At 40.4% G+C, this 18,569-nt stretch overlaps 1 protein-coding gene across 1 annotated transcript; it reads right to left on the bottom strand.

The window, feature by feature from the left end:
* Positions 1–2,798: 2,798 nt before the first annotated feature.
* LOC135093613 (zinc finger protein 184-like) lies at positions 2,799–17,606 on the bottom strand. Its single transcript, XM_063993019.1, has 19 exons — positions 17,394–17,606; positions 15,627–15,749; positions 15,115–15,205; positions 14,789–14,889; positions 14,496–14,599; positions 13,246–13,550; positions 12,761–12,840; positions 12,375–12,532; positions 11,786–11,892; positions 11,051–11,142; positions 10,792–10,899; positions 10,467–10,654; positions 10,104–10,264; positions 9,698–9,837; positions 9,326–9,521; positions 8,995–9,200; positions 8,274–8,516; positions 7,958–8,050; positions 2,799–7,525 (listed from the first exon to the last, which is right to left on the bottom strand). Exons 1-19 carry the CDS (start codon positions 17,598–17,600, stop codon positions 7,247–7,249), a joined length of 2,982 nt encoding a protein of 993 aa, XP_063849089.1. The 5' UTR covers positions 17,601–17,606; the 3' UTR covers positions 2,799–7,246.
* Positions 17,607–18,569: the final 963 nt, after the last annotated feature.

Here is an 18,569-nt window from a genome sequence, read left to right as displayed (position 1 = left end):
TAAGACGGCTGTGTGTGTATAAATGTATGTGATATGTGTATGTGTGTGTATATTTGTATACACGACTCACTCGTGTATACATGAATCCCAACACACGCATATCTGTTCAAATTTTTGCTTGTGATCTAAGTTTTGTACATTTGTCTGTATAATGCCAATATTGTTTTGCCTCACACGTTTTTATTACTTTCGTTTTATCTTGGTTGTTTATTATCGTTTTGTTAATTGCGTCTGTTTCTTTCACTGCTGTCTTGTTTGTACTGATTGTTTATTATTTGTTTATTATTTCTGTGCATCTCTGTTTCTTGGCCTCGCGTCCCTCTCTGTTTTGTTGTGCCTGTGTCCCTCGCCTCGCTCCTCTTGCTACTTGTACTTATTGATTGACTGGTACGATGATGACATAAGGTAGCAGCTGCAGCAGCAGCAGCAGCAGCAGCAGTAGTAGTAGTAGTAGTAGTAGTAGTAGTAGTAGTAGTAGTAGTAGTGATTTAACCTAGTTTTTTTGTTTATTTTTCTGGGTGGTATACGCACACACACACACACACACACACACACACACACACACACACACACACACACACACACACACACACACACACACACACACACACACACACACACACACACACACACACACACACACACACACTCACACTACACCACTCCACACCACTCCACACCACACCACACCACACCACATTACACCGCCACCACCACCACCACCACCACCAACAACAACAACAACAATAACTACTACTACTACTACTACTACTAGGTCTACTACCACTACCACTACCACTATCACTACCACCACCACTACCACCACCACCACCACAACTACCACAACCAACTCTACACAAAATCATCCACACTTCCGCTTTTTCCATAGCAAATAATTTCCTGTTTTCTTTCATAGCAACCACCCGTTCTTTATTCTTATTTCCGTTTTCTGTTCCCCGAGGAAGCCCCCCTCCCCTCACCATGGGTCCCTTAGCTACAGTCGTTTCAAAACACTTTCTCCATATCTTCCAGTTTTTGGCTGTAATGGCAGAGGACGTTCCAGTAATATCCTTGAAACTCTCCTAGGAAACCCGAGTGGTCTCTTAAAAACCCGAACGGTCTCTTAAAAATAAATTCAGAATACGTAATTGATGATATTTCATTAGTATACGTTCGAAAAGTTTGAAGATTGACGTTTTCTTTGTCAATTGTGATAGAGTGCCTTTTATTTCCCACTTTCTCTTTTCTTTATAAGGGAATTTCTATTATGACATTATACAGAACGCGCACAAAATTTCTCTTACCGTGCAAGGAAGATCGGTTGGTGTCTCCTAAGTTACATTTTCACGATAATTAAACTTGTACATATTTTATCATTATCTAACGTATTTATCTTTTATTTTATCTTGTCATTTATGTTTTTGTCTAGTTTTATTCAGTTTTTGTGTCTTTTTGCTTCATACTAATTTGAGTTATCTTTTCTATCAACTCATACATTATTCAATCTTTATTCATTCTAAATATAAGTACTAATCTTGCCTTATTTCCTTCGATTATAATTTTTACCAGTCTCATTTACTTTACATTTTTCTTAATTATTTCATTTATCAATTGTCAGCATTTACTAATTTTCTTCATCCATTTCATTTATGACTTTTATTCATTCTTTAATCACTAACCATTCCTTATTGAGTTAATACATAATTTTCCATCATTCTATTCATTCTTTTCCTATTCACATTCTGTTATTGATACGATCAGTTCTTCACATTTACCAGTTTCAAACCGCATTCATTTACTCATTATTCATAATTTCCATTCCATATGTAATAAATATGTATACATATTTATTAAGCAACATGTACCCATCAATTCCTGTCATTTTTTCCCGCTATATTGTCTACAGGTATTTCCAAAGCTATGGCATATCATAAGCTAAGATCCTGCAACTCAGACAAGACACCGTGTTAGCCTAACTTTTGCACAGGACCGCATTGCAAAACACTTCGGGACTCTCACCTCTACTTAAATAGGCCCTAATGGAAGTAACCGCGGTTTTCAAGGGTCCTTTTCTGATTTAAGGGATAACTGAACGAGAATTTTGCATTATCAATAGGTAAAAATGGAGAAAATGATAGAAAAAAAAGTAAAAAATAGGCTTCAGAATTCGGCGTATCATCTCAATGGCCTTTGAAAATAGTCTTGGTGAGAGTTTTGAGTGTGTTAGAATTACGGGGCCTCTTTTTATCCCCCGCCCGGTTTTTCTAGGAGACAAAGAAGGTGGGAGACTGTATAGTTTATTCTCCGTCTGTCTGTTTGTTAATCTGTGAATTGATGTTTGTGAGTAGGTGTAAAATTTTAACGTGTTTGTTGAAGAAAAAAATAAGTATCATTATTATCGTGGTGATGATGATGGTGATTGATTGATGTTGATGATGATGATGATGATGATGATGATGACGATGGTGTTGACTGATGATGATGATGATGATGATGATGATGATGATGTGTGTTGTTTTCATGGATATTGCATTTTTTTTTATCATTATTATTGTTTTTCAGTCTCTTTCTGTCTTTCTTTCCATCTTTCTTTCTATATATCTTGTCCATATGCCACTCGATAGAGAGAGAAAGAGAGAGAGAGAGAGAGAGAGAGAGAGAGAGAGAGAGAGAGAGAGAGAGAGAGAGAGAGAGATTGAATATTATCTTAATCTGCTCTCTGAAAGGATTAAGATTTGTTTGTTTGCCCGTTTGTTTGTTAGTTTGTTCCTTGTTATCGTGTGGTGTTAATGTGCTTCCTCTCTCTCTCTCTCTCTCTCTCTCTCTCTCTCTCTCTCTCTCTCTCTCTCTCTCTCTCTCTCTCTCTCTCTGTCTCTCTCTCTCTATCTATCTATCTATCTATCTATCTATCAACCAGTAAATCTATCTATCAAGCAGTCAACCTACCTATCTATCTATCAGTCTTCCCGTCTACTTGCCTACCCAATCTATCTGTCCGTCTGAGTAACATAATATTATCAATAGCCGTGCATAGTATTATAATTACCATAACACTGTCATCGCCTTGGAAGCGTCTTAACGGGATCACTAAAGCATCAAAAATATTCGCCTTAAAAAAAAATACAACATACTATAATACTAACAAACGTACGTACTACTTTTTATCATCGTTCAACAACCATTAATGAATAAGTAAATTTTTAGATTATGTGTGTTTTAAGGTGAAAAATTAATAGCACATACTAGAAATGATGTACGATTTTCTTTCCTTTAGGCTTTTCAAAATAAGTCAAAATGCGGAATATTCTTGAAAAAAAAAAGCTAAAAAGACGTCATTTTATCGTCCATTAGCTCGCCTGGAAGAGGAGCAAGAAGCTGATTGGCTGATATTTAAACTTCCCAGCCAATCAGTGCTCTCTTCGTGCTGTCTTAAGTAAGGATGTGACAAAATGGCGGTGATTCTCTTAATGCGGGGAAGGGAGGGAGAGAGAGTCACATGGATAGAGAGATAGAGATAAAAGATAACCATACCTATCTCTCCTCTCTCCCTCTTCCCTCTCCCCTTGTTCTTTGTGATATTTCCCTTCTCTAGTGCCATGTTGATAGCTTTTCCCTCCTTCCCTCCTTCCCTCCAAAGGATCCCTCCCTTCCCCCCTTCCCCTCCCTCTCCCTCTGTGTCCGTAGTCAATTGTAGTGTTTTGAATAAAGTTGAGTTCATTGTTGATAGCTGGTTTGTCTTCTGCCTTAACCTACAGAATTTGGTTTCATTTTAATTCATAAAGGTATGATTCTAATTTTTTTTTTTTTTTTTTTTTCATATTGGATGGAATTATTGTTGTGATTAACTTCCGTAAGATTTAAAGTTTGTGTTTTTTTACGTTTCAGAATCTTGATGTAATTACTTTTCAGCAAGCTGTAGTAGAAGTGGTCGGAAGTCTTTCAAGAATGTTTTTTTTTTTCTTTATTTTATGATAGTAGTAGTTTGTATTGATAGTTTAACAAGCAGTCTGCATCTTCAGTGAGCAGAAACACCCACGAGAACGAAACAAGTCATCTCCGAGGCGTGATGAGAGAGCAAAACATATACGGACATAGAAAATAAATAAATAGAATGAAATATATAAATAGCGTGTCTACACAAATCCTTAGATCAAGGGTAATTACTTGAGGTGTGATACTTATCTTCCTGGAGCATCAAGGTTGTAGCCCAGTTACAGGAGATTCTTACCATTAATCCCTCAGCCTGGGCCATGCACCTCCCCCTTCTCCCTTTGCGGACGTCTTTTACATGCCACAGCGATATATTGAAATAAATACGCGTTTTAAGTCGGTTCTACATTATAACAAAATAACGATGCAACGCGATTTCATTCCAGTCCTTCGAAGCTTCAAACGAGTGAACCAATAGTAACGAAGCGCGCGAGGTTTCATAGAACATTCTCTTCACCAGCACGGGCCAGGACGGGGCGGACAGTGAGTGTAATCTGATTTCGCTCATTTCCCTCAACGCCAATAATTATAAGTGTTTTTGTTAGCTCAGAATATCCCTAGTTTCATTATTTCGCTTGTGGTTACATGACAGAAAGCGGGGAAAGGCTGAAAGGATGAAATTGTGAGAAAAGGTGAACAGGGGGGGGGGAAGGAAGGAGTGAGCCGTAAGAGGAAGAAAGTTACGGGCTTTAGGCTACGTGTGGCGTGGTAAGCTGTGAGGAGGTTTTCTGTGTTGTTCCATGCCAGGGTTAGTGGTAGTAGTAGTCGTAGTCGTAGTAGTAGGGAGGAACGATATTAAAGAGAGGCAAGAAAAAATTTAGCTTGTGTTGCCAGATGTTTGTACTTTACTGTTTATCTAGTGTAAGAAAAATAAATACAAATTAAAGTGCTTAACTACTTCATATTATTTTCCATCAGTGACGAAAAATGGGATAAATTACAATACATTAATGTAATGGATTTGATCATTTAGTGTATGGATGGCTAAACGTCTTTGATTATGTACTTGGTAGCACTAAATTTTGTCGTCTTTCCCTGAGCAAGAGGAAAAATATAGTTATTGGGTGTTTTGGTATTTTCAGCAAAAAAAAAAAAAAAAAAAAAAAAAAAAGTTAGTAATTAATGTGGGTATATTGTGATCGCGTTAACAATCGCAATAAATGACTCGTGTTGCCAGTGTTGCACCTCATCTTCAGCAAACTGGGAACATGGCAGAAAAATTTTTTTTTTTTTTTTTTTTTTTAGGTCCTGGCAGGGGCTATGTATGCCCCTGCCAAATATTGTAGCGTTCAGTAATGAAAGTCTGTTTTGATAACAGCTGACTGTATTGAAGAGAAACAAATACCCAAACAGCATAACATCCACAGATCAAAAAAATAAAAATAAAAAATAAATAAATAAATAAATAATAAAATAATAATAATAATAATAATAATAATAATAATAATAATAATAATAATAATAATATGAATGTGTGGAGATGAAATTAATTTCCATCACTTTCTTCCCAAATATCAACTAAAATATCAATGTGTTGTTTTTCCCTTTTAATGATATGAAGGAAATATTAATTTGTGCATTCTCTCTCTCTCTCTCTCTTGAAATGTTTGAGAATATTAATGCAAATAATGAAGACAAGGCCACAGTTTGGTCATGTACACTTCAGGAATAATTGCGCACCTACACCTTAGAGATGAACGTGAGGGTTTTGTTACTCCCAGCCTCACTAGAACACTTTCATGAGTGTGAAAAATCCCAGCCTCACTAGAACACTTTCATGAGTTTGAAAAATAAGACAATGTTCTTCCCGTTTAATTCATTGAAATCTCTATACTCTAGAATTTTTACATAATTCTGAATAAGCAACAAAAGAATGAACTGAGGAGGTCACTGTGATGGAAATATTTATCCCTTTATTTCAGATCTGTTATTTGCTGAATGTTTACTTTCTCGCCATAGAGAGACAATGAGATAAACATGGTGTGAGGATTTTCATTATATTTCCATCCTCACATCTTTTAGTTGTTGATGCTAGGAGATTTGATGTTCCACCTAATAAATTCAAATCTCATTTAGACATTTTATGCTTATGGGAAAAATATGTGAGCATTTGGTAATTATGTAAGGATGTGGTAATGTGTCCAGCCTCACTAGAACACGCTTGTAAATGTGAATATTAGAGAGATTTGATGTTCATTTGTTTTAATTCATTAAAATCTCTCATGTTCCTCTTGGTAATGTTTACTGTCACCACCCAGCGTGTTTTTCATGATTATATTGCCACACTGAAGCACTATGTACACTCCAACCTAACTTGAAGTCAAAGAAATTATCCTTATTTAAAATCACCTACTTTCCTTTTAAAGTTCAGCAAACTTTTTTCTCTTACCCATATATTTCTTGTTTTTATGAGTCACTTCATCTTAACATTATAAAACTAAAGAACTTTGCTAATTCTCACAGAATCGATTCTCCTTCTACTTAACTCTATATATATATATATATATATATATATATATATATATATATATATATATATATATATATATATATATATATATATATATATATATATGGCTTTTATATTGTTAAAGATGCACTCCATAGTATTATGAAACCAAAGGAACTAACTACTATTTAGATACATTTGGTTATACTCCAAGGTAGCTCATTCCAACTCCTTTGTTACTATAACATGACTGGCTTGAAGTTACCTAAGTTACCTACATTTTCCTAAGTCTGCATTACAAAAGAGGAGGAACTTTAGTAATATTCATCTTGGTTCATTGTCATCCAGCAACTTCCTCTCTAGACAGGGCTGCCTTTGAGAATCCTGGAGGCATTAGAGGTCTTGTGTGGGGAGGAAGTGTGTACAGCTGCCCAATGAACTGATGCTGTGATGCACAGAATGCTTTCCACAAAAAGAAAGAAAAGCGCTTTTAAAATGACTCCCTCCACTTATCACATACCAATTACCTCGCTTTTTGTGGAGTTATTACAGAGAAACGGTTTATCATCGCTTCCTTATTTCCCATTACATGTTTGGATGACTTAGAAATCTCTTCCACTTTTGTAGCCATAAATAATCTCTGAATATAAAGGAGAATATTAGTCTCTATATTAATTTTAAGTTGATTTTTGGATGTGAAATTCACTAGGTTATTGCACACATGCACGCACACACACACACACACACACACACACACACACACACACACACACACACACACACACACACACACACACATGGAAACAATTATGTCGAGTGCTGTGATCCAGAGGGCACAGATGACATAGCTAAAGCACCTGACACACTTGCCACAGACGATCTAGTCCCAGTCTGTGATGTGCGTGAGGTGCCCTGGTGCTGTGAGTGCTGCTGGGTCATGACGGCAGACTCCAGCGCCCTCTGTACGTAGAGTGTGGGGTCCTCACCATCCGGTATGACAAGGCTGAGAGGCTGCCCGTCTTTCAGTGTTATCTCAAGTGTGTTTCCCCCAGACGTGATGGAGCCAAGTGTGTTGTTGTCTGGATGCTGTGGGGAGAGGGAGAAAGAGTGATTGTATGAGTGTAGGTTAATTCTGTGGGGAGAGAGAGAGTGGGTGTTAATGAGTGAATGAGTGTTATAGTAACATATAAAAAAGATACCAGTGGATTTCAAATACTAGTAACAGATTCTTTGATTCTCATTAGGCTGTCTGATTTTACAACACATCACAACACATTATTAGAGAAAAATGGAAGACGCAAGTCCCACTAGTTTATTTCTTTACAACTCTAGACTTACTATATCACCAGAAAAAAAGGAGACAGTCTGTTATTCTGTTGCTCTATTCTTGCTTTGTCACTGTTATTCCAAAGTGGCAGCCAAGAAAACAGCAAGACTAATAGGCAACAAATCAATTCCTTTCTTCATCACACTCTCAGGTTATAAGCATCATGACTCCTTGCCCCACCCAACACTCACCCCAGCAAGGAAGTGACCCTGCACCTCCCCTATCGTCTCCCCAGAGGAGTTGATGACAGGGATGACTGACTGCCCCTCCTCGTTGGTGAAGATCTGGAACACAAAGAATGAGAGGTTAATGAGATGAGGGAAAATTGTAGATGTCTGAAAGGGAAATGGAGGGCAATGAATAGGAGGTTAAAGAGATGATGAAAGATGAAAGTTCTAGATGTCTGAGAAGGAAATGGAAAGAAAGAAGGTTAAGGAAATGAAGAAAAGTTTTAAATGTTTCAAGCAGAAAACTATTAAACCCATCTGTGACAAAGACAAAACAGACCTGCATCTGTCTGTCAGCTGAATTAGTGGACCCCTCCTGCAGCATGACAGCTGAGGAGGAGGGGGCGGAAGAAGACGTAGAGGAGGAGGAGACAGAGGCTGTGGCAGAGGTGACGGTGGAGGGTTGGTTGTATGGGCCAAGGGTGAAGCCTTCTGTGTTGAGCTGCAGCATCTGTGTGGTGCCTTCCGGGAGGTTGTCAAGGTGGTGAGACTGGTGCTGGGAGTCCTCGGTGATCTCAGCCTCCTGGTGGTGAGAGACTTGGTCAGAATGGTGGTGCAGAGACAGACAGAAGGAGAGAAAGGGAGAGAGAGAGAGGGAAAGAGGGGAAGGAGTAATGCAAATAAGAGGCAAATTAGCTTAGTTATGGAGGGAAAGAAAGTACATTAGAGAAACCTGGTTAGACTGGTGGTAGTGACAAGAGAGAGTGAGGGAAGTGATGCTAATAGGAGGGATTGTACCTTGGGAGGGAGAAGAGGGTTATGAAGGTGAAGTGAGAAAAATTATATTAACAATTAAGAGAGAGAGAGAGAGAGAGAGAGAGAGAGAGAGAGAGAGAGAGAGAATATAACAAGTAGAAAGTGAGACAAAGCAGCATAAACAAATTCAGAATGTAGAGACTGAGGATAAAACAAACATTTCCCTGAACCAACAAAATCATCACAAAATCAAAATATACAATACCAACAAGCACAAAAAGCATCAGTTAGCATCAGTCACCCACCACAGCTTGCAGGGCTCGCAGTGCATCGTTGTCATCCTTGTCTGAGAGGATGTAAATAATGCGTTGGTCGCCCTGAGTGGTCTCAAAGGTGCCCGTGGGTTGCAAGAGCCAAGTCTCGTCCTCCCGGTGGCTGCGGCGGTGCTTGTGAAGGTTTGAGGCATCGCTGAAAGCTTTACCACAGATGTTGCACATGTACGGTTTCTCTCCTGGGGATGGAAAGGAGGTGGCTGGATGAGAGGTGCACACAAGGGGAAGGAAAGAAAAAGAAGTGTTTGGAGCACAATGGGAGACACACACACACACACACACACACACACACACACAGACTCACCAGTGTGCATACGGACGTGCTTCTTGAGTGTGTACAGTTCACTAAAGCTCTTGGTGCACACATTACACACATAGGGCTTCTCTCCGTTGTGTTTCCTGAGGTGAGCCCGCCACGCCTCCCGGTTCAGGAAGGACTTGTTGCAGACGGTGCAGCTGAACGGCTTCTCCCCGGTGTGCCTACGCATGTGCAGCTTGAACTGTTGGGAGAGAGGAGGGTGAAGCCAGAAGTGTGAGTGAGGGGATGGCAAAAACCACAAGTTAAGTGTTCTAGATATCAAAGATCATAAAGCACCATACAGAAGATAGGAGAAAGAAAGGAGAAAGGTAAAGAAAAAAGAGGCTAGGTGAAAGATCCCTGATCACCCTGCTTTACCTGGGAGGAGGTGGTGAACTTCTTCCCACAGGTCTCACAGCAGTAGGGCTTCTCTCCCGTGTGGATGCGAATGTGTTCTTGAAGGTTGCCATTTTGGGTGAATCTCTTCCCACAGTAGTTGCAGCTAAATGGCTTTTCACCTGAGGGAAGGACAAATCAGCAAGGTTAAGAGGAGGAAGTGGTGATGGTGAGAGGAAAGACAGAAGAGATGGAAAGACAGGGTGAATACATGATATAAGGAGAAAGAAGGGAAATAGGAGTAGGAAGAGGTGGTGATGGTAGTGGTGAGAGAAAAGACAGAAGGAAGAGATGGAAAGACAGGGTGAAAAAGGGTAAAAAAAATCACTATCAATCATTTTGTCACTCACCACCACCACCATAGCCACCACCACCACCAAGGACTGACCGGTGTGGGAGCGCACATGGAGGGTGAGGGAGGTAAGGTGGTTGAACTGTTTGCCGCAGATCTCACAGGTGAACTTCTTGAGGCCCGTGTGAGTGTTCATGTGGTTATACAAGTTGCCTCGTGTCTTGAAGGCAGTGTTGCAGACCTCACACACATAGGGTCTGGGAGAGAAACGAAGAGAGAGACAGAGACAGAGATGTGAGTTATTCAAAGTAATGTAAGGATGTAATTCATTTTCCATTCATAACTTCATTCCTGAAAACGTTTATTCATTCACACATTTCTCTTCCGAACACACAATAATTTACTTTCATATTATATTAACCTTAAGAACTACATTCCTAGATAATCCCTCCCACTCACCTCTCCTCAGAATGGACACTGTAATGCCTCTGGAGTAACTGCTTGTGCTTGAAGGTCGAGTTGCACAGGTGGCACACAAACACACGCCCGTTGTTGTGCGAGGAATCTCGGTGGTAGATGAGGGAGCTGGGGTGCGTGAACACTTTGCCGCAGGTCGGGCATGGATACTCACGCTCCTCCTTGGGCGGCTGTGATAGTAGTAGTAGTAGTAGTAGTAGTAATGAAAGTGGAATTTGCAGTTACAGTAGTAATAGAAGTAAGACATGACTGAAAACAACTAGGTAAATACAGACAGACAGACAGACAGACAGACACACCCACCCACCTCGTGCAGGGCGTAGTGGTTGCGCAGGCTGTGCTGGTAGGCAAAGCGCTTCCCACAGGTGGCACAGGCGTATGGCTTCACTCCCTCGTGCATGCTGGACACGTGGTTCTGAGAGGGACAGGAGTCATTGGTTAAGTTAGGTGGTTTCCTTGCACGCTCTCTCTTTCTCTCTCTCTCTTTCTCTCTCTCTCTCTCTCTCTCTCTCTCTCTCTCTCTCTCTCTCTCTCTCTCTCTCTCTCTCTCTCTCACCAGCACTCACATTATAGCCATCCTGCGTCACAAAGGTTCGGGTGGGGCAGTGCGGACACTTGAATTCCACTTTGCTGTCTTCCTTCTCCACCTCAATGATGCCTGTGAGGGATGATGTGGGTTAGAAGGCTGCCACTTATTAACATTCCAGTGATGATTAAGAGACACCAAACTGGGTAGGAAGGATCAGAGTATAATAGTTTAAATTATTATTATTTGATGCATCTTCCCTCACTCACTAACCACTGTCAGGCATTTCTTTTTGTTCTGCAGTCACCTTCAAGCATCATATGGACTGGATATTGCAAAATCCATTCCTTTCTTATCCTCTTCTTTCTTGTATGTGCTTATAGAGATATGACACTCATTTCTTAGTGCCGTGAATCGTTGCTTATTGCAGTGAAAAGGTTAAACACATTGAAGCAAAATTTTGGTGATTATTTGATGAACACATTGCAATATAATGAATCTGTGTTATCTGTTTGTAAAAAGATAATGCACCAGCTCTTTTGGTTCTAACTGCTCATAATTGAATCATATAATCTGAGCTGCAACTCTTAGCCATTGCAATGAGAACAGGGTACATGGCAGTATTTGTGGTGTGAGGAGCAATGGAACCCTGTCCACTGTAACAAGAACATGGTGCATGGGTGTGTGTGTGTGTGTGTGTGTGTGTGTGTGTGTGTGTGTGTGTGTGTGTGTGTGTGTGTGTGTGTGTGTGTGTGTGTGTTGAGGAGCAACATACCAAGTCCCGTGTGCTGTGTGTTGTGCTGGTGGATGTTGATGTCCTCACGGGTGGAGAAGCGGTCCTTGCAGGTGTCACACTGGAGGATGACCTGCTTGTGGAGGCGGCTGGGGTGTTGAAGAGTGGTGGAAGAAATGGAGGTGATGAGGAACTGGTTATTTTAGTGGAAAACAACAATGGTGACTTTATTTGTTCAAGGATCACAAGGTTTTCGTGCAAATTCAGGAGATAGTCTGACTAACTTCTTTTACTTACAAGAAAGATGACAAACCACAACCTTGTGTGTACAGAAGGTAACGCATCATTTGGAATTAAGAGATTTGAGCTTTCGGATAGTCTAACTTTTTTACTTAGAAGAAAGATGACAAACCACAACCTTGTGTGTGCAGAAGGTAACGCATCCTTTGGAATTAAGAGATTTGAGCTTTCAACTTACCAAAGAAACAGAATAAAGATCACTTTTTTTGCTTACAAGGAGAAAAAGAGCCACTTTTTAGCTTATCGAGAGAATGAATATAGACCACATTTTAATTTGAGATAATATAGACCAGTTTTTAGCTCACTTAAGAGAAAAGAGAAGCACACTCACTTGTGCAGGAGGTAGCGGCCTTTGTGCAGGAAGCCTTTGCCACACAGGTCACACAGCCACTTTGCCTTCTTCTTGGCGCCACGCTTCTTGCGGAACAGAGTGGGTTCACTGAAGGACGTCTTGGGTGGCACACTCACTGCCTCCCCGACTGTTGTGATCTGTGGGGCAGGAGAGAAAAATTATGAAAAAGATACTTGAGATTTTTATTTTCAATCTATGCTCTCTAAAAGGCCTGGTATATTGCAGAATCCTTAGTACTGTTAGTAGAAATGACATCAAATATTGCTCCCTAGAATCCCCACAGCCACAAAATATACAATGGTCTTGAAGATGTTTACACACTTCCATGAGCTTATCAGAGGCTCAGTGACAGCACACAGGCTCACCTGAACTGAGCTGATGGAGGAAGAAGGCTTTTCCTTGCTCTCCTCCAGTTCCTCCATCCCCCGTAGGGTAATGTTTCCATCTGGAGAAGAAAATGTGAGGCATGAACAAAGGAAAGAAATGGTAGAAAACATCAAGCAAAAAAATACAAAGAAGGATGGATCTAATTAATTGAAATATAAGAAAAAGTAAAAGGAAAGAGAAAAAAGACCAAAATTAAGTAGGAAAGTCACATATACAATTCTTACAGAGATAAAGAAATAGAAAACTTACTGACTGCTTTTGCTGATCACTCAATAATATCACACTGTGCTTATAAATGACAAAAAAAAAAAAAAAAAAAACTGGCACCAAGAAGGGGAAGAGGATAAGAGAACAAAGAATCCACTGCAGGAAGACAAAGCTCAGAAGACAGAAAAAGCCAAAGAAGTCACCCAAATAATTCAAACAAGACAAAAAAGGAAGCTGCACCACTTAACCTCATTACCTTCCTGGAAATTCACTTCAATGTTGACAGAGACGGGGAGATCCGAGGGCGGCCCAGAAGAGTCGGCAATGATGATGCTTGCCCCTTCATCAGCAATGGGATTATTAGCAACAGCAACAGTCTCCCTCTCGCCCATCATCATCGCCGCTGCCTCCACCGCCAGCACTCCAGGGGGAGCCGCAACAACCCCCTGGTGGCGGTAGTCAGTGTCGGTGGTGTCGTCTGCCTCATCCAGCGCCTCCTCCTTCACGCCAGAGTCATTCATCAGCTTCTCGAGGTCCCGGCCGGCAATGGAGTCCCGGTACCTGGAGGAGAGGAGCATCTGTACACCCCATCATGATACCTAATCCCTTGACTGGTGTTTGGTGCACCTTTCCTTAATTGGTCATCACTCTGAAACATCTTTACTTGTTTTACAGTCATCTTCTGTGTTTAAACTGGGTAGAAATTGCAGAAGTCTATTCTTTTTAAACTCTTACTTTCTTGTAGATGCTTATAAAGATTTGATGCATTACTTCTGGTGCTGTTAATTGTTTTGTATTGAAGTGAAAGGGTTAAGAGCAGCATTATGTAACCAAATTGTTGTGGTGCCTTCAGTTCATTAATTCCTTCAGTTTTGATCATATGCTGGACTCATTCACCATCATAATATTTTGTTTTAATGTCCTTATTCTTCTTTTTGCAATAACTCCTATAAAACTTGCTGCCTCGTGAATCTGTGTGAGTTATGGGTAAGGCTGAGGCATTTCACACACCACACACCTCAGCCTCATGATGAAGGAAAGTAATTACCATCTTATACCATTGATATCAGCTAAAACCATTAAATTCTGAATGAAATTTGGGGGTTGTCTTATCTGAAAGTCGTCTTATCTGAAAGTTGTTTTATCTGATGAAATACACAGTAAGTGCTTGCTACTCCATAAAATAATTTGTAACCTGAACATAATACTAACCTCATCATGCTAATTAATAGTTAATAATCTGTATTCTCAAATTATTTCTACCTTTCATCCTCATTTTTATTTCATTTCTATATATCAACAGTCTTTTCTTCACAATATTTATTTTTTAATGTTTTATATATGTATTCTCAAATTATTAAACAACTATTTCCTCTTCAATCTTGTCAAATCCTCATTCATCACTATCATCATCTTCCCTTTTATTTACCTCCCCTAATCTCTACACCATCATTCCTCTATCTCTTTCCTAACCCACAGTTCTTTCCCCCAAACAGAAGGGCTCACCTGGATGGTAGACTGGCCTTCCTCCCTGACCTCCGTGGGCCTCTCTTGTCCTCCTCCAGCTGCTCCTCCTCCTCCTCCATCTTGACAGCTGGCTTGGGTGGACCCTGGCAGAAGGTGACACATGAGAAGGGTAATTTTGGAGAAAAGTTTGTATGTGTTTTTGTGTCATATACTCCGATCTGTTTCACAACATACACACACACACACACACACACACACACACACACACACACACACACACACACACACACACACACACACACACACACACACACACACACACACACACACACCTCTCCCCTCCGAGGCCGTCCCCGCCGTCTCTTAGGTGGCTGTCCCTCTACTGCCTGGCTCATCGGGTGCACCTCACTGAACACCTTGGACACACTGGCACCTGAGGAACATAGGCATTGTAGCAGTAACAGTAGCAGTAGCAGTAGTAGTGGTAGTAATAACAGTATTATTTATTTTCATCAATCAATCACAGACACACAACAGTAGACCAGTTCAGTTCATTACCAGAGGAAGTTTTGTGTGTGTATGCAAACAGTACACATAAATTTAAAGGAAAATACTAAGTTGGAATGAGAAGATGAGCATTGCAATAGTCTGTGCTCACCCTTGGTCAGGTCATCCATGGGTATGTCTGGTGAGTCTCCCTGCAGGTTGATGAGGACATTCTGTGGTGCAATGGGAGCCTTGTCCAGCGGCTGTGGCAGAGAGAGAGAGAGAGAGAGAGAGAGAGAGAGAGAGAGAGAGAGAGAGAGAGAGAGAGAGAGAGAGAGAGAGAGAGAGAGAGAGTTATTATTAGTGTTATTATAGATTATTTTATGTGCTGGTATGTGACAATGGACTGTTTTAGCATTATTTAAATTCTCTCTCTCTCTCTTATTCAGCATTGCAAATTTAACACTGTCTTCTATTGCCTTATTCCTTCTTTTCTTTCTTTTTTCATCCTTCTCCCTCAGTCCTTAAACACTAACTTAACTATTCTCCCTTTTCTCACTTCTCTTAACTAACTGTTCTCTTCCCCCCTCTTCCTTCATTTATATCAACTTACAAACTAAATAATTATTCTCTTACATTCCTCCGCTTCCCCTCCTCACCCTGCTGCTCCTCCACACCCCATACCTGCAGGAGGGAGCGGAGGCGGTGCTGGCCTTCCACCATGCGGTCAATGAGGTCCACTGTGGCTGCAACACCCACATGGCAGCGCTCACAGATGCACACAGGCAGCCGGCCATCATCTACCACCTGTGTGTGAGGGTAAGGGGAATTAGGTTAGCAGTGGTGGTGGTGGTGGTATTGTTGTTCTTGTTATAGGTATATAGAGGTGAGGGTGAAGTGGTTGGAGGGTAGTAGTGGTGGTCTGTGGGTGTTGTAATAGTAATGGTGGGTATAAGTGTGGTTGTATTGATGCAGGTGGTGGTGGTGGTGGTGGTGGTACTGTAGTGGTAGGTAGTTTCAGGTGTTTTATCTGTGTTAAGTACATAGACAGTGCTTCAGGCTGCTGTATTAGGGAATTGTAAAGACATTATTTTAACAGTGTACAATAGTGATAATGAGAAAACTGTGTGAAAGTTTTGTCAGTATAGCAGGTAATATGATGATAATTTAAGAATGACATAGATTTGACAATAGGATGTAGCAGATTAAAACTGAAAGTATTTTGACAACAAAATTACTACAGAAAGATACAGAAACTTTTGATACTATATGTAGTAGAAAACTTTTAAACTATTGCAATTGATTTTTAATATTGTATACCATTAAAAAGATGGCAGTCTGTAGCTACTATAATCTGGTAATTTTCAGTTGTCATATAGTTTTGTTATGCATCCATTCATCATCACCACCACCACCACCACCATTCTGCCATTTAGGATATTCATCATAGGCCTACATCAAATTGAATTATAAAAGAGTAAACTAAAATAACATTTCATTCCCATCATTTGCCTTTCATATATTGAGTATTTCATTTTTTTTTTTTTTTGTCCTACACATTATGTATTTTAATCAATATGCAACTATACACTAAGAAGACTGTCCCATTACACAGTATAGGAAATTCTGATGATAACAGACATACAGTTGGGTCTACAGACAGCGGCAAGCAGAGACAGACAGACATATAGACGAACAGACAGACCGAGAGGCATATATAGATAGACGGACATGTATAGATATATGGATAGATAGATTAGACAAGCAAATTGATCATTAAGTACAGATAAATAGACAGCTCGATAGATGGATAGGTACGATAGGTCGTATGTATGCAATATATTGAAAGGCATAAACAGACATAACTAGATGGATAATTAGACATAGATAAGATTGACAGGCAGATATATGCGGATAAACAAATGGATAGTATAGATAGAAGGGTAGACAGGCACGCAGTTAAATGGGAAACAGACAGGCAGGCAGATATATAGACAAAAAAAAAAAAAAATTAAGTAGATATATAATACAAATTATCGTTATTACATCTATTATATAAAGCTCAGTGAAGCCAGCTGATCAATACATTGGACGTCATTTTCCACCACAATCCCCGCCATTTTGTCATGCTTCTCCCTAAAATAAAACCATTAGAAAAAAATATGTAAAGAAAAAAATCATATTGGTGGTACTTGGCAACTCTAGAAAACAACCACCACCATCACCACCGCCGCCATTAAATCTTATTTTACCATCTCCTAAAAGAAATAGACCAGCTGAACCCTTCTGAACTTGACCACAGAGAAGCAATTTCCCCTGAGTGTAGTCCTTGAGAGCTTAGGAATATTGTTTAATGGGGATATTGGTAAAGTAAAGGTATTGGATTCAGAGAGACTGATTTGACTCCCGAGGTGCAGAACAAGGCAGCAAGGCGGGGGCGATGTGTCTTACCTTTATGGGCAGATATTTGTTGATCAGGATGGCCAGGGACGCCTTCTCCTCGCTGTCGTCGAAGATGGTGAAGGTGCCGCCCTCGCTCTCGGTGGCACAGAGGCGGCATAGCGGGGAATCGGCGAGAAATGTCCCCATGTTGTGGTGGCGCGGCGGTGGGAGTGGGAGGAGCCACGTGTGTGTGACGTCACCACCCCGCCCCGCCATGTTTGAACTGCGATAGGCTTGCTTAACAGCGGCACCAGTAAACCAAGGATAATGATGCTCAGAATGGTCTTATAACTCATAATAACTCATTCTCGGCTTTTCCTGGGAGCTAGACGTGTGCTGCTGTCACGTAGCCATCCCGTCATCGCGTGAAGCTTACAATATCTAAACCGGAAGTCTCAGGGATAGCATCATCCTTATAACTCACAATAGTGGACCTTTCTTGCGTTTTCCTGAGGTAATAATACTGAGACCGGTTGTGTGTCTGAACAGCGGCACCTTTTTCTTTCCTTTTCTGGGATAATGATGCTTGGCCCTAGAACAGCATTGCAACTTAACAGCGGCCCCATCGTTATTTAGGTGCTGAGAACCGTTGCATTTCTCTCAACAGCGGCCTCATTTTTACTTATTTCAGGAGTAATTTTGGTTAGAACAACATTGCAGTTCAACAGCAGTCCCATTCAGTGTGTTAATAAAACTCAAGAAATAGGTAACATGTAATATCCCCATAAACTTCAGATGCACCAACAAAAAAGGTGTCCTCTGAAAGGAATGATTACATAATTTCTAGGAGTTAAGGAAGTAAGGTGTCAGATATGTAATGATAGGCGCAAAACATGGTACTGTCCTGTCTGTATAAGGCATGTTTGGGTGACAAGACTTCTTAAGTCTAGGATAGGAGATAGGCCACTCAAGGGATATAAATGCAATGTGTGTCCCTGGGAAGAGTGAATGGCAAATTGTGCAGGAATATTTAGTATAGCGAGTAATTAGCCAAGTGTTATGCACTTTCTTCTTGTAGCTAGAGGGAGGGAAAAGGTCTAATAAGTAGCAGTTTCATTGACAATAGTATAATACTTAAGGTTTGGAGTTGTGTGAATTAGTGCCTTGTCTGTGATCCTTCATTGCAGCTTTTCATAACTTCCTGCAGAACAGAACTACTCACAGTACAGGTACCAACAGTAGATG

This window comes from Scylla paramamosain, chromosome 43 (genome assembly GCF_035594125.1).
Source record: "Scylla paramamosain isolate STU-SP2022 chromosome 43, ASM3559412v1, whole genome shotgun sequence".
In the NCBI taxonomy this organism is placed as follows: domain Eukaryota; kingdom Metazoa; phylum Arthropoda; class Malacostraca; order Decapoda; family Portunidae; genus Scylla; species Scylla paramamosain.
Note: the sequence above shows the minus strand (reverse complement) of the source record. Positions and strands in the feature narration are given on the sequence as shown.

Excerpts from the sequence above, each read along its gene's own strand:
- LOC135093613 (XM_063993019.1), bottom strand. The coding sequence starts at position 17,600 with ATGGCGGGGCGGGGTGGTGACGTCACACACACGTGGCTCCTCCCACTC. Across the intron at positions 13,551-14,495 it reads AAGGCCAGTCTACCATCCAG|GTACCGGGACTCCATTGCCG; the intron begins GTGAGCCCTTCT and ends CCTCTCCTCCAG. Across the intron at positions 10,265-10,466 it reads AGTGTCCATTCTGAGGAGAG|ACCCTATGTGTGTGAGGTCT; the intron begins GTGAGTGGGAGG and ends TTTCTCTCCCAG.